Source organism: Galeopterus variegatus, unplaced genomic scaffold (genome assembly GCF_000696425.1).
Source record: "Galeopterus variegatus unplaced genomic scaffold, G_variegatus-3.0.2 Scaffold1757, whole genome shotgun sequence".
In the NCBI taxonomy this organism is placed as follows: domain Eukaryota; kingdom Metazoa; phylum Chordata; class Mammalia; order Dermoptera; family Cynocephalidae; genus Galeopterus; species Galeopterus variegatus.
The window spans coordinates 120,519-135,212 of record NW_007727868.1 but is presented as its reverse complement, the minus strand read 5'-3'; the positions used below and the strand labels follow the sequence as shown (position 1 = coordinate 135,212).

The following is a 14,694-nucleotide window of genomic DNA, read 5'->3' as shown; positions in this document are numbered from 1 at the left end:
AGATGGCAGAATAGACAGTCCCCAGTGTCATTCTCTCCCAGAAATCAACCAATTTACAACTATATAAAAAAGCAACAACAGCCAAGCTGGGGCCGCTAGAGCTCAGGGGAAGAGGAGGAGAGAACTACATACAGAGTGCATGAAGGCGGGAGAAGCCACAATGAAAGAAAAAACTGCTCTGACCATTTTGTGCTGTGGCTACTTTAAGGCTGGAACTGCTGAGGACATGGAGCAGGAGCCGGCAAATGCAGCAGCTGTGCCCCTCGGATGGAGTTGCTTGGAGGCAGCAGGGGAATAGAGTGCCTTGGTGGCCCCCAGGCCAGCAAGACCACTAATGGGGTTCCCATGGACCCGCATAGGAGCAAGGAACCACAACAACTAAAGGAATGGAGACACTCAGAGGCCGGTGTCATCACAAGGGACTGGTGCACAGCCTGTCTTACGGGAAGTGTTTGCAGCATGTGCAGTGGGAGAGATGGGCCCACCGGGGGAACACTGGGGCACAGCAAGGACAGCTGATCTGCACCCCATTCAGCATAGGACCATTCAGAGGAGAGTGGTCAGGAATATAGAATTGCATGGCGTGCAGTTTGATGAAAAGACTCAGGCCCAGATCAGAGTTACTATACAACCCAGGTGTGCACTGAGTCTGTGGAGAGCTGGAAGTACCTATCAAGTCAACCATTATAACTTGTGCTGCACAAAAAGCCTTCCCTAGGGAAGCAGCAGCAAAGCAGCAATTTAGCTAAACCACAGAGCTCAAGTACTGGTCCCAACAGGAAGTTCCCCCACTTCAAAAGTAAGAAAGGACAAAAATATTAGTTCTGGTTCAGACATACCAGTGCCTCGGGTCTGCCCGGGGATGTGAGGCATGGAGTTGGGGACTGTAGCCCCCTCCCACAACCAGGCACACTACCAGTGCCTCAGAGGCCTGGACCACCCTCCCCTCAACTATGCACACCATGCTAGCACCTCGGGGCCTGCCTGGGGACCTGAGGACCGGACTCCCCCCCAACAACCAGGCACACTGCCAGCACCAAGGAGCATGCCAAGAACATCACCTCCATGTGGGTGGCCCACCACAGCCACCATAATAACCATCACTGTCATGAAAGCGGCTAGATGCCACAACCACCACACAGATGGTCTGCCAGCGACTGGAGTGCATTGACACAAGGAGAGTCACCAGCAGAGATAAAGAAGAGAGTATGTCTCTTTCCACAAAGCCCATTCCAGAGTGACAGAAGAAGCATCTACTCTATAATAATATTGGGGGATGTGATCACACCTCTCAGCATTGGACAAATCATCTTAACAAATCAACAGAGTAACCATTATTCTTTCAGAAGGAGAGAAGAAATCTAGGTTAGTGGGGGGAGGGGGATGAGGTGAGACTGGACAAGGGGCATAAAGAATAAGTATGATTTGTAACAATATATATGCTGGTAATATTGATTCGATCAACATATCTCAACTTTGAACCCCCAAAATATGTAAAATCAAATGTAACTCAATTTAAAAAAACCCAAAAAACCAAAACATAGTGCAATATCTGTCAAAGTATTTTCAATCCTTCCTCCTCTACCCCAAAGAGCTACTGAAGATTAGCCAAAGGCATCTGTTCATAAGTAATATTGCTTGATTTACAAAGTTCTTTCTTAAAGAAAAGTCCAAACAGTGGTCATGAAGATATTCAAACAATACTAGAAAAAAAACCCCTGATATCTTTCACCCATCATTCCTGCAATTAATGAATGACTCTGGCTTCCCCATATGTTAAATTATGAGACCAGTGTGTAAAATGCACCTATTACTTTAAAAAAGAAGATAAATCCATATTTATTAACTAGCACTATTAAAAACATTACACAAAACACATTCAAGTGGCAAGTAATTATAATGCAAGCCCTTGCATGGCAATCCAAATTTATTGAACTACTGATGCTAAAGTTATACAAAATTGCACCACTTTAATTAAGGCTTTTAGTTTACATTTGGCCACCTCAAAGTAGTTGTAACATCAGGTTGGTCAATTTAGATACTGTGGCTCCCTGTTGGATAGACATACGATCTTTACACCCAAACGTTAATGCATACAAAGCAACAAGGCATTGTTAAATAAAACAGCAATAGTTACTGCAAATTAGGCCTTGTGACCAATTACACATGATTAAAATTACTTCCCACATTCACATCCACAGTACTCTCCACCATTTAACATCTCAACCAAAACGTTACACATGTGAAACAATCACTAACAGGCAAAAATACTAAACCTGTATATTTGGTATTGCAAATACACTTATGCATGAGCAAGCAAGGGATTCACAGTGAGAATCTACAGCTGCAGAAGCCTGAAAATGATTTACAAAAATTGTTAAATCATTAAAAAATTGTTTGAAAATATACACTTCTTGTTGTAGACCCCCACTGTACACACAACTATAAACATTGTTCCCTATGTAAACAAAAAGGAAACATAAAAAGAGATTTGAAAAGTCTGGACATTTCCTTCCCAATAGATATTAAAGGCAACGTCTTTAATCTAAGACATTATACTGAAAGGACTATTGTATTTTAAAGACATGATCACTGTCTCCACAGGTTTTTTAAAAATTAAAAAAACTATATAGCTGTGTTAATCAAAGCGCTTATTTTGTACAATACAATGATAATGACCTTGAATTTCTTAAAAAAAAAAAAATTACAAGCTACAAGTATCAAAGAAGCGACGTTATCTGGAGTAGTCTATATAGGAGCTCTTTGGACTTTCTTTTATTATGCTAAAATAGTGGTGCTTTTAGGATTTACATTATTGTACTCTCCAATACAAAGTATGGGGCATGTTAAAGTATACAGTACACCATTTTCATACATGTACAACATTGGTGGATGAAGAATGTCTCTTAGCAGTAATACTGGATGTAGCCTCTGGTTTTACCAGGGGCATACTCTAGGACTATTATATAAGTAAAAATCTCTCTTGTGATACTGGAAAGTGATTAGAATGTGCAAACTGATATAGTAGCTTTCATCCGCCTCTTAAAGGGTACCACCACAGGAAAGTCCATTTAAGATGTTGGTAGGTTTAACAAAGTTGGAATGCTGGCACTGTTGAATTGGGCAACAGTTCTTCAGACCTGTTAAAAGAAAAAAGTTAACTGAAAATTTGGGTTGAAAACAGTACACTAAAGATCCAAAGAAAAGAGGACAACAGTCTTAAAGTGTTAGAAATAAATATAATACAGGCTCTTGTTCTAGTCATTACATTAATGACAAAGAACCACGATGCATAGTAAAGACATTTTTGTCTTTTCATTTCAAAATGATGAAGTCTATTCTGCTGCTCTCTTGAAAGTCAGTCAAATAAAAATTTTAGATACTGCCCTCCCCTCCTCCAAAAACACCTTTATACAGATTTCTCTGTATTACCCTCAAAGATTAAAAAGAAAAAAAAAAAACACATTAAAATTTTAGTTCAAGTCAATCTTATTAGAATTAGGACTAAAGGACTGCAATACTAACAAAACGGGTGATCCTGTAAGTGTTTACGATCCTAGAATTACAACATAAGTATATTCCAGTATTAGAAAATCAAGACCTTTCTTTCTTTTCCAATAAAAGTGGCTATAAAGCTGGTTCAGAGAGGTAGACAAACAGATTTCACAATGGCTCCTTACAGATGACAGTTATACTTGATTCTACTGATTTTAAGATGATGTCAGAAAAAGCTGATATTACACTAAAACCACATGTAATTAAGTTTCTAAAAAAATTTGTGAGTGATGTAAAAGAAATAAAAACCACAACTCACTGTTAAATATTTATTTATTATGGATGATTTTCTGCATATATACCTGGGCTAAAAAAAGTTTCCTTTTTTACTTTGTTTATCTGGGGATCAAATTTGTTACAAGCTCGAGAGGGTTGTTAATATAGATGTGGCTGCTGAAATAATTTTCACAGATACCTAGAACATTAGGTCCTCATTCTGAGACTGAATGAAGTTTGTAATCTAGTTTTCTAAGTCTTAGCAGACTGAATGTAGCAAATTGGAAAGGAGAGATGGGAGTGTGTGAACTCAGGCACATGTATGCTGTGAAGAATGGGCATGTGGTTAGGAATGACAAGATTATCAGAATGAATTAAACAGAGAACTGCAAATGGAGGGTAGGGATAAAAGATACATAAAGTACTGTTAGCATGGGACCATTTGACATAGAAGGAAGCAGTTCTCAAGGATAAAGGTATAGTGAAATGGTTTAATAATAACTGAACAGGAAACCATTATTACTGGCAAATAGCAGCAGCTAGTAGTTGAGTGTTTACTATGTGCTAGGCACTGATCTAATTGCTTGATAAGAATTAACCTCATTTAATATGATCATTTTCAAAATCTATATAAAAATATTGTATGCCCAGTCTTCCTTTGCTGTCTCATTTCTGGGTTGTATTTGTGGTTCTTTTCTGCCTGGGAACCCTTCATTCCTGACATGGCTAACTTCTACTTGTCTTTCAGATCTCAGCTTGGATGTCTCTTATCCTGACACTTTCCCTGAATCCTTAGTCCACATCTGACAGGTTCGGTGGTGCCCCAGTTATATTATTATGTAGCCATACTAGCATAGTGGCTAAGTGTGGACTTAAAAGCCAGCCTGCCTATTCAAAATCTGGCTCTAACTGCAGGGTTTGAGCAAGTAACAATCTTTTTGTGCCTCAGTTTCCTCATCTGTAATACAGGAATAATAACAGTTCTTGCCTCATAGGGTTGTTGTGAGAATTGAATTAATAGACGGTACCTAAGTGTGCCTGGCACATGGTAAATGTGTCAAGGGTTATTATTATTACTACTACACTGGATTTATTCTATCACGGCATTTATCACATTTTGCAATTGTTTGTCTCTCTTCTACTACACCTTAATCAGCTTAAGGCAAGTAAGAGGCAAGAGGAGAAGGTTGGCCTTGTTCACCATCACACTGCCAGCACCAGTGTCCCATCAAGGCAAAAGTATATATTGAATGAACTTATTTAGAATACTACTTATGTGGGATATCTTACTTCTGATGATAAGTAAATGAAATAATTATTTTAACTAACAGGATATCATAATAATTCATGAGTATCTTAAAAAGGAAGTAACCATTTATTTTTTAGAACAAAAAAAATTCTATACTTGCTTTCATAAAAGAATACCCTTAATGAAGTTGAGTAAAAGTTAGAGGAAAGATAAATTAACATACCTGGCTCAGAGCTACAATGCATTTAGTATATTAAAGCAGCTGACATGTTGACTTTTTGCGGGCCTTCCCAGGCACTGGAGTTTTTCTGTTAATTTGCCGCACTAGGTCATAAAAGATCTGAAACATATTAATTTTTTTAATTTACAGAAGGAAAAAATCCACAATTGAAGAAAAAAAAATTTTTTTTATGGATATAAATGAATCCCCAGAAAGCAAATATTTTGTTCAGTTAAGGAATGAGAGTAAAACCAGTTGTTGTTATAATACTGCCAAGTTTTTTATTTTTTTGGCGAGTTAAAATTGTTCTTCTTAAAATACGTACTTAAAATGAAGGAGCTGCAAAGATCTTATCTGAGTTCAATAAGGACATTTACCATTATACAAAGAAAAAATCCTTTGCTCTTCTTCAAAGTTTTTTATGTCTCTGCTCTACAGCATGACTTTAAGACCCTTCAAGAACCATGCATGTCTTTTTGAATTTTAGTCTCTTTTACATGATATCTTCATATACCTGAATACTTAATCTATTTTCCCCATCCCTATCTTGTCTGTCCAGTCTTCCTTTTTCATGGTAAATATCACTGTAACAGCCTTTAATTAAGAGACTGAAATATTGCTGCATGCTAGAGGTCACAGGTTCAGATCCCGATACTGGCCAGATACCAAAAAAAAAAAAAAAAAGGAGAGGGAGACTGAAATAGTACTATTGCTTCTTTACATGCATATAAAGGGTCTTTAAAAAGTTCACGGAAAGATTTGTATTATTTTTTAATTCCATTTTCCCAAACTTTTTGAAGCACCCTCATATATAGATATATATGACTTTTTTGGCCTATAAGATCAACAACCCCACAGATATGTATAATCAGTTATATTTCTTAAAAAAAAAAAAAAAAAGTAGAGGGGTGGGAGGAAATCAATATATCATCCTGACTATATAGTAACTTGAGGTTGTGTTAATATACACATTTTTTAACATTAATTTTGAAAGCTGCATTCCAAATAAAGAGCTATCTTAAGTATATTTGACCATACCTCATTAACATTTATTTTTGATTTTGCAGAAGATTCTAAGAATGCACAGTTGTTCCATTGTCTTGCTAGATTTTGACCTTGTTCCTTTCCTACAACTCTTTCATCTTCCAAGTCACACTTATTACCAACCAGAATCATTGGAACCTAAAAATACATTTGTGAGGGTAAAAATAAATAAGTAAATATGCCATTCAAATCAAAAGAATTCTAAGATTCACCCCGAAGGATCCCTTTTCATATGATGTCAGAGAAAAATACTAAATTAATAACGTGTAAATATGAAAGCCTTAATAATGTTAATTAACTTGTAAGACTTAAACAATAAGTATTGACTTTCAGATCAATTACACTGTCAATTATCTTCACTGACTTCTCTTTTCATGAAGATGTCAAATGCTAACTCCAAAGGGAAGAAAAGAGAAAAAGACAGAAAATTCTTATGCAGGTTAACTAAAATGAACATGACCCAAGTCAATGTAGATATAAATAAGAATCTTCCACGTGAAATCTTTAGAAAATCAGCTATGACCTACTTATTATAAAAGAAGGGGCAAAACCCTTAAAGTTACATCCCAATGCACTTTAATTATAGTAAGCAAAAAAATATAACCACTTAAAAAGGAAGTACAAAAGGGTGTTACTGTGAAAAGCCAATATATTTCAACACTTGAAAATATTTCTCTAAAGAGTGTGAATCAACTTCCAAGTTTTCTGGTTTCCTGACATGCATTTATCAAATAAGCATTCTCAATTGCACAACACAAAAAGGAGAAATTTGGAAGGCCCCTAAAGAAGAATTTTTAGTTTCTCACATAGTCTTATATTAAAAAGTAAAGTTAAATCAATTTAATTTACTAAAAATCAAGACCACTTATTTTATGGCATCTTGCATCCGGAGATATGTGGTATCTGTAATTTTAAAAGAAAATTATAGGGAAAAATAAACAAAACCACTATTAACAGTTTAGAAACTGGCTTTCTAAAGCATTTTTGGAAGAAATCCAAAAAAGGAAAATAAGAATTTTGGCTTTTTAGGAACAAGTATAGAGTTTATTATTAGGCATTTAATAAATACTGATAGAAGAAAACTATAATGCAACTGATAAAACTATAGTAGTCAGTAGAGACACTAGAAAACAGATTTATAGTACTAATTGAAAAATGCTCACCGAGGTTGCTGTAAATATGTAGGGTCTTCCAAAATTCCCTTGTTTCAGAAGTCCAGAACATAGCAACATTTACCATGGTGTCTTCTAGTTCTCACTATATTTGCTATAATTAAACTATATATTCAGCAATTCTTAAAGTGTGGTACTCAGATCAGCAGTATCAATACCACCTGGAGACTTGGGCCCTATTCCAGCCCTACTGTATCAGAAACTTTGGAGGTTGTGCCCAGCAATCTATGTCTTAACCAATCCTTACAGGTGATTCTGATACAAGATCAATTCTGGGAATCACTGATATATACAGCATGATCAGGAATTAAAATAATCTTTTTCAAGTTACCTACAAGCTTAAACTCCATTACGGTATACTCTGAACGGGCACCAAAATTAATTTCAGGATGTAATGTATTTGTTGCCTTCCTTTTAAAATTATTATTATGCTCCTTCTCTGTCATAGTTGCTTGAGATATGTTCATATGTATGTCTGATTCTTGTTAAATAGGCTCTTATATGTACCAGAAATGTGGCCAGAACATCATTTGCTCTACTGGTAACATTTGCCTCCCACATCCCTCCTTCCTTCCCAAATGCATGATTTAAAAATAGGAAAAAGTATAACATTTAATTTTCACAAGATAAGGGGAAAGGAGGAAATTTCTCACTTACTACATGATATGTATTTGAAAACATACTAACGATATGTTTTAAAATATGTTTTGCCTTGCAAAGAAAAAGCTTCTTAAAAACAGTCTCCTCCCCCCAAAATACATAAATTTGAAATTGGGTTTGAATTTAAACTTTATTTGGTACTATTATAATAAAGGTTTTGAAACAAAATATATTTATTAGGAAGTCAGCTTACATCATCAGTATCTTTAACTCGAAGAATCTGTTCTCTCAGATCTTGTAAATCATTAAATGTGGACTGTGCTGTGATGGAATAAACTAATGCAAAGCCTTGTCCATTTTTCATGTACAAATCCCTCATTGCTGTAAATTGTTCCTATAGTAGAAAAAAAAAGAAATATTAAAAAACAAGAATGTTTTGACGATTAATCTGACAATTTTCAAAGTCTATAATTATAGCCCAATGAAGATTATAGTATTATACAACATTTCTTAAAATTATAGTCCATGGCAAGATACTATTTGTAAAACTCGTATTTCAAGAAATAGACTTTTTATTTAAAAATAACACACCAAAGTAGATTTACATACAATAAATATACTCAAGTGGAACAGAAATATCCTGTCCCCAAAAGCTACTTAAAAGCAGCTTTTTAATATATCATAATATGTGCAGCACCCTAATTGTATCCCCAAGGTACTCACAGCTAGCTCAGAATGCTCTACTAACGTGAGCATTTTGCAATCCTCACACACTACTACTCTTTCACTAGAGTGTGAGCATTTGAAGATAAAAACACAGTGCCTGGCACATATCAGGTACTCAATTTAGGTGAATGACTACCAGGTACTCAATTTAGGTGAATGACTACCATACACCCAGAATAAATCTTCCCTTTCACTTTCAGATCTAACAAATCTAACTGGTCCATAAATACTTTGAAGGAGGAAAGATACCAATCAAAATGCTGCACATAGCCTCTGAGGAATGAATGTGCCTAATTATTTTTTCACATTATTTGAAATATGGTAATATATCAAAATGTTTTAAGTCAATACTGTACAAACTGTGCATATTCTTTGGCACTTCGTTTTACATACCGTTCCTGCAGTATCCAAGATTTCAAGCATACACTGTTGTGCATCTACTTCAACTTGCTGGGGGAAAAGTTAAAATACATCTTCATTTTTTTATGTATGTACGATTACCTTAATACACACAAAAGCTAATATATCAAAAACAGAGATACAGATTATACCAATTTTACAAGTTAATATTGAACAATACTTTAACAAAACAGGAGAAAAAATAGCTACGTAATCAAGGTTGACAGATCCCCAAATTGTTAATAGGTACAAAAACCATACGTTCTCAAATAAATACAAGGATACCTATAAGATCCAGTCTTAGTACAAATCATTCAGCACTTGATTCTGGAGAAAAAATGATTTCAAAATAACTCCAGTGCATAAATAAAACTAGCAACAGTTCCAACAATATCAGAAATGATTTTATCTCAACTTTTCTATAATACTTTAGATATACCTTCATTTCTCTAGATAATTATATTGCCTCACCATATTGGAACAAGATTTCTGGTAGCAAAGAAGCAGTGCCACAGCTATAAAATAAATTATATATCCCTGTTACCCTTTTTCACCCAATATTTCCTAGGAAAAAAGTTATTTAAAATTAGATGAGAAAAGAAAAGAGTGATACTGCCTCACATTTGGGGTGCAGGAAAGAGTTTACAGTTTTTTGGTAGACTGTGGACATGGAGGCCAGGCTGGCTATTACATACAGGTGGGGAGACAACTCTCTCCCTATTAAGTTAAAAATGTCTGTATATCGTTTTATTGTCACATGCTGTGTCAGTGGACATAAGAATTTGCCTTTCTATCGTGAGCAGTGGCACTTTCTCAAGGAGTTTTAATAAGTAGGAAGGTTAGGGAGACTTCTATACACCTAACTCTAGGTTAAAAAAGAAGGGACACTGAGAGTAATCAGTCTTTCTAGGGGAACAAGAGGTTACCACATTAAACGGGTGATCCAGCTTTATTTATTTATTTATTTTCCCCCTTTTTGTCTTTTTTCGTGACTGGCAACGGATCGCAACCCTCAGTGTCACGCCCGTACCGGACCCGGGACCGGCAACGGGATCGCAACCCTCGGTGGGAGCCCAAGCAGCGCACTGTAGCAGTGCACCACCAGGCTGGCCCCGGTGATCCAGCTTTAAAGTTTGCATGTCAAATTACAATTTTGGGGTCATATGAGTGTTTATAGTTCTCCTAAACAAGTAAACATGCAACATCAGGAAATAATCAGGTGTGAACTTCTCCCACTAATTTCATAAATTAACTCTGCCTCTTTATCCTACTTTATATACAGCATTCAATAATTATAAAGCTAAAAACATATATTTATATCTATATTAAAATCAAAAGCAAAAGGCCTTCTAAAGTAACATATACCTTTCTGTAAGAATCTTCTATCGTAGGATCATATTTTTCAACAAAAATTCCTTGAACAAACTGTACAGTCTGGAAAAAAAATATTAACGTACCATTATACTTCTAAAAAAAAGAACAAATCCAAATCTCAAATTTTAAACTACTGATTTCACATAGGTAGTTACAGCAATGATGAAAAGAAAACAATCAATACTACATTTGAATTTATACATGTGGGGAGAAAATTACTTCAGAAAGTTTTTCTTAAAAACAAACAACCACTATGCTCCTTATCAGGTAATTCTAAGTTTAGAGATCATATATTTAAAAAATTTTTAAATGTCTCATGTTTCAGTCTTAAGGACTTAAATTTGAATTTTAATTAGAAATTGGCTAATTGTGTATACACATACACATTCACACTCAACCCCACCCAACTTTAGATAAAAATGAAAAAGCAGCTCATACCACATTGTATACACTTCTCAGTTTACCTAAGCATGCTAAATTCTGTGCTAGGTGGCCACTCTAAGTGGCCAAGTAAGATGGTTTATCTCACTAGGGAGAAAGAGGTCAGTCTTCTTGTGGAGCTCTGCTAAACTCTGAACTATTCATCGAGTTGTTTTCCCTTAAGTTTCTCCCCTTTTCCAACCCTTACCACCATTCCTGGTGCAGAAAACTTGCCCATTAAAATAATGTAAAACTAGAGAGTCAAAGATAATGTTTGAAAAATACTTTTTATAAGTGTTGACATGTTCTAACATAAAATATATAGTATAAACCAACTCACAGGAGAAAGACCAAAATTTCTTCCTATTTAGTTCTGAAATGCAGACACATACTGAATGTATGTGCTCTCATGCTCTGTGCTTAGCCTAAACTAAGATATGCATTCTGTCATACCTCATGTCAGTCTGGAACCAGTGTTCCAGAGAGAATATGATCCACCCAGATATAACTAAAAGTTGACTTAAATTACCAGAAAAATATTACATTGCTTCTAAAGTCATTATGGGATTTCGCCTTAACAAATAAAGACAAATAATTGAAACCTAAAACTCAAGAGAAAAAGAACATGTTGGAGTGAAAATATTACGTACAGTGAGAATGACTTACCAGAGCAGACTTTCCAACGCCTCCTGAGCCAAGAACGACTAGCTTATACTCACGCATGATGCAAACTTGTCAAAACCTAGTACCTTATTAAAGGAAAACAAAAAATTCTTAAGTAACTTCGTATTCATGTGATTCTTATATAAATAAGACATCCAGGCAAGTAGATTTATTTAAAATGATTGCTATACTATGGAGCACTCTATAAACAGACTTGCTAAAGGATGCTCAGAGGCAGAAGGAAACTACAGAATTACAGGCATGACCTTTCAGCCCCATCCTACTAACTTCAATTAGAAAAAAATATTAAGGAAAAAAAGCGGAGCTAAAAAACATCACAAAGCGTATTTATTCTATTAGGTAAGAAGACAGTGACAGACATGTCTACTGCCTCTTCTCAGAAACCATCCCAAAACAAGAACAGCAAAAAAACACAAACATCCTATGAACTATCTGGAATCATGACTACAAATAGCTGAGTGCCTGCTAAGTACAGGGGTATACCCAATGAATAAAACAGATAAATATCCCTGCCCTCACTGTGCTAATGTTCTAAAAGATAATGGGATAGGGCAGAGGTCTGCAAACAAACATGGCCTATCGCCTGTTTTTTTACATAAAGTTTTACTGAAACACAGCCACACCCATTCATTTGTGCACTGTGGTTTTCTGCTGCAACAGTAGTTACAACAGATGTCATCTGGTCCCCAAAGCCTAAAATATTTATTATCTGGGCTACCCGTGGGATAGATGCATGGTAAATGCAGAGGAAGGAGAAGAGCACATATCTATTCCTGAAGTTAGGGGGAGGTACAGACAAGGAGCTTGGAAATGTTCTGGAATCAGAGGCAGAACAGAAGATATGAGTTCCCAGACTAAAAAAGTCCACTGAGTGTTCAGTATGATGAAATAGTAGAAATCAAAACAAAATAAAACCAAAAAGAAACAACCCATACTAAGGCTTGTTATGAAATTTCAGTATACTAATGATAGACAGAGATCCTAAAAGTTTCCAGGGTGGAGGATTAGATGAGAATAAAAAGTTCCCACATTCCTAGAAAAAACTAAATGGTCATTAGCCATGGTACAAAAATAGTTACCAGAACAGGTTGTAAACATTTTAATAAAGAAATGATAGTTCTTTAGTCACGGTAACAAGTAACCACCAAAACTGGTGTAAATGAATTTAATTAACCAATAACAATTTGTTTCAATGAGTATGCTTCTGCAAACTAACCAATCAGTGATGGCCCCTTACTTCTGAAAGTCAGCCAATCAAGAATGGACTTACATGTCAGAATGCCAACCAATCAACAACTCTCTTACTTGACCTTCTACTTGTGGTTCTACAGTTGACATTTACTCACTCTTGCCTTTGAAAATTTGATTATCTTTGAACTTGGTAATCCCATAAACCCAATAAGACTTGCAGTCTGCTCTGCTCAGGGGAGGCAGCATCTGACCAGGATAGCCTCTTCCTTAAGTAATAACTTCAGCCTTATGTTTTTTGTTATTGAATATTTTCTCTCATCTTTTCATAGTCAATTTAAGACCCTCATTGGGCACTGTTCCGAGGAACCTTTAGATGAACAGGTATACCAAATAGCTCCTTGTATCCAATTTGTTTGTTCTTTGTTTTTTTTTTAAGATGACCAGTAAGGGGATCTCAACCCTTGGCTTGGTGTTGTCAGCACCACGCTCAGCTGGTGAGCCAACCGGCCATCCCTATATAGGATCCGAACCCGTGGCCTTGGTGTTATCAGCACCACACTCTCCCGAGTGAGCCACAGGCCGGCCCTTTTCTGTTTGTTCTTTGAATTTACTATCAGATGAGTCAGTCTCAACAATAATGGGAGCTACAATGTGGCTCCTTGATCTCACACTGATGTTATCCTAGGATTTGTAACCAAGTAGGTCTTTGTATAAGGCAATTAGGCCTTTTGGTTGACTTGGACTTGTACTATTTGGTAAATATTTTTGCTGTTAGTTTAATTCTTCAGCTACTTGCTTAGCTTTGGTTCATCTATTTGTGAAAAGTTTTGTCTTCTGTGTTTTGTTTTGTCCTGGGCTGTCTTGTTTTCATTTATTAAACAGAGGAGTGCTCCAGAAGGAATGAATGAAGGCACAGGCCCAATAATCCTCCAATCCAATTCAAGCTGGCCCTGAGCATTCAAGGTTGAAGATGAGTAAAACCAGTGACCAATTCAGACAAAGATGAGTAACCAATCAAACTTCACCTAAGCTGACCAGTTATCTCAGTTGGTTAGAGCACAGCCTTATATCACCAAGGTCACGGATTTGGATCCCCTTACCAGCCAGCCAAAAAAACCCCACAAAAAAACAAAAAACTTCACCTAAGGTCACCTACAAAACCTTCATCATGGCAATCACTGTCTTATTGGTTTATAAAGATAATCATTTTGTTTAGTCCATATTATAAGGTTAATAACTGTGGGGCAGGCAGTTGATAACAGGGACCCTTCCTAACCTCTGCTTGGTCAGGGAACCTGAGAGTCTGTAAGAATATACTAGTTTAAAAAACTTTTTTTAAGCACTCAAATTATTTTTATTTAGGAATACTTTATGTCCAGTGAAACAAGCAGATCTTAATTAAGCATTACAGTTAAATAAGTTTTGATATATGCCAACATTCACACAACCCATAAACGCACCTCTCATGAAGATTTAAAACACTCTATCACCCAAAAGTTCCAACATGCCTTTTTTCACTTAATTACCCCAACACCCTTTTTCTTGACTGTAATCTCTTTCTTATCTGTCATGGGTTTACACTGTCAAAACCATAATCTCCTTTCAGAAGAGCTCCTATATCTTCTATAAACTCCCAATATAACCATAACTCTTGTACTTACATTGGGAAATGAAAAAAACTGTGACTTAATTGGATTTATGGCCAACTTTTGAAATGTCCTAATTAATATTTTAAGAGGAACTATAACTATAGAAGAAATTATGTAGACAAAATACCATCCAACAATCAACTTGTTTAACTGGTGTTCTGGGCCTCAAAATAAAAAGACTAAGAGTCTCTTCTC

General features: G+C 35.9%; 1 protein-coding gene across 1 annotated transcript; it reads right to left on the bottom strand.

Moving 5' to 3' along the window:
- Nucleotides 1-1,818: 1,818 nt before the first annotated feature.
- Nucleotides 1,819-11,727, bottom strand: RAP1B (RAP1B, member of RAS oncogene family). Its single transcript, XM_008578788.1, has 7 exons — nt 11,642-11,727; nt 10,547-10,615; nt 9,176-9,232; nt 8,310-8,450; nt 6,279-6,422; nt 5,244-5,360; nt 1,819-3,140 (listed from the first exon to the last, which is right to left on the bottom strand). Exons 1-6 carry the CDS (start codon nt 11,696-11,698, stop codon nt 5,274-5,276), a joined length of 555 nt encoding a protein of 184 aa, XP_008577010.1. The 5' UTR covers nt 11,699-11,727; the 3' UTR covers nt 1,819-3,140; nt 5,244-5,273.
- Nucleotides 11,728-14,694: the final 2,967 nt, after the last annotated feature.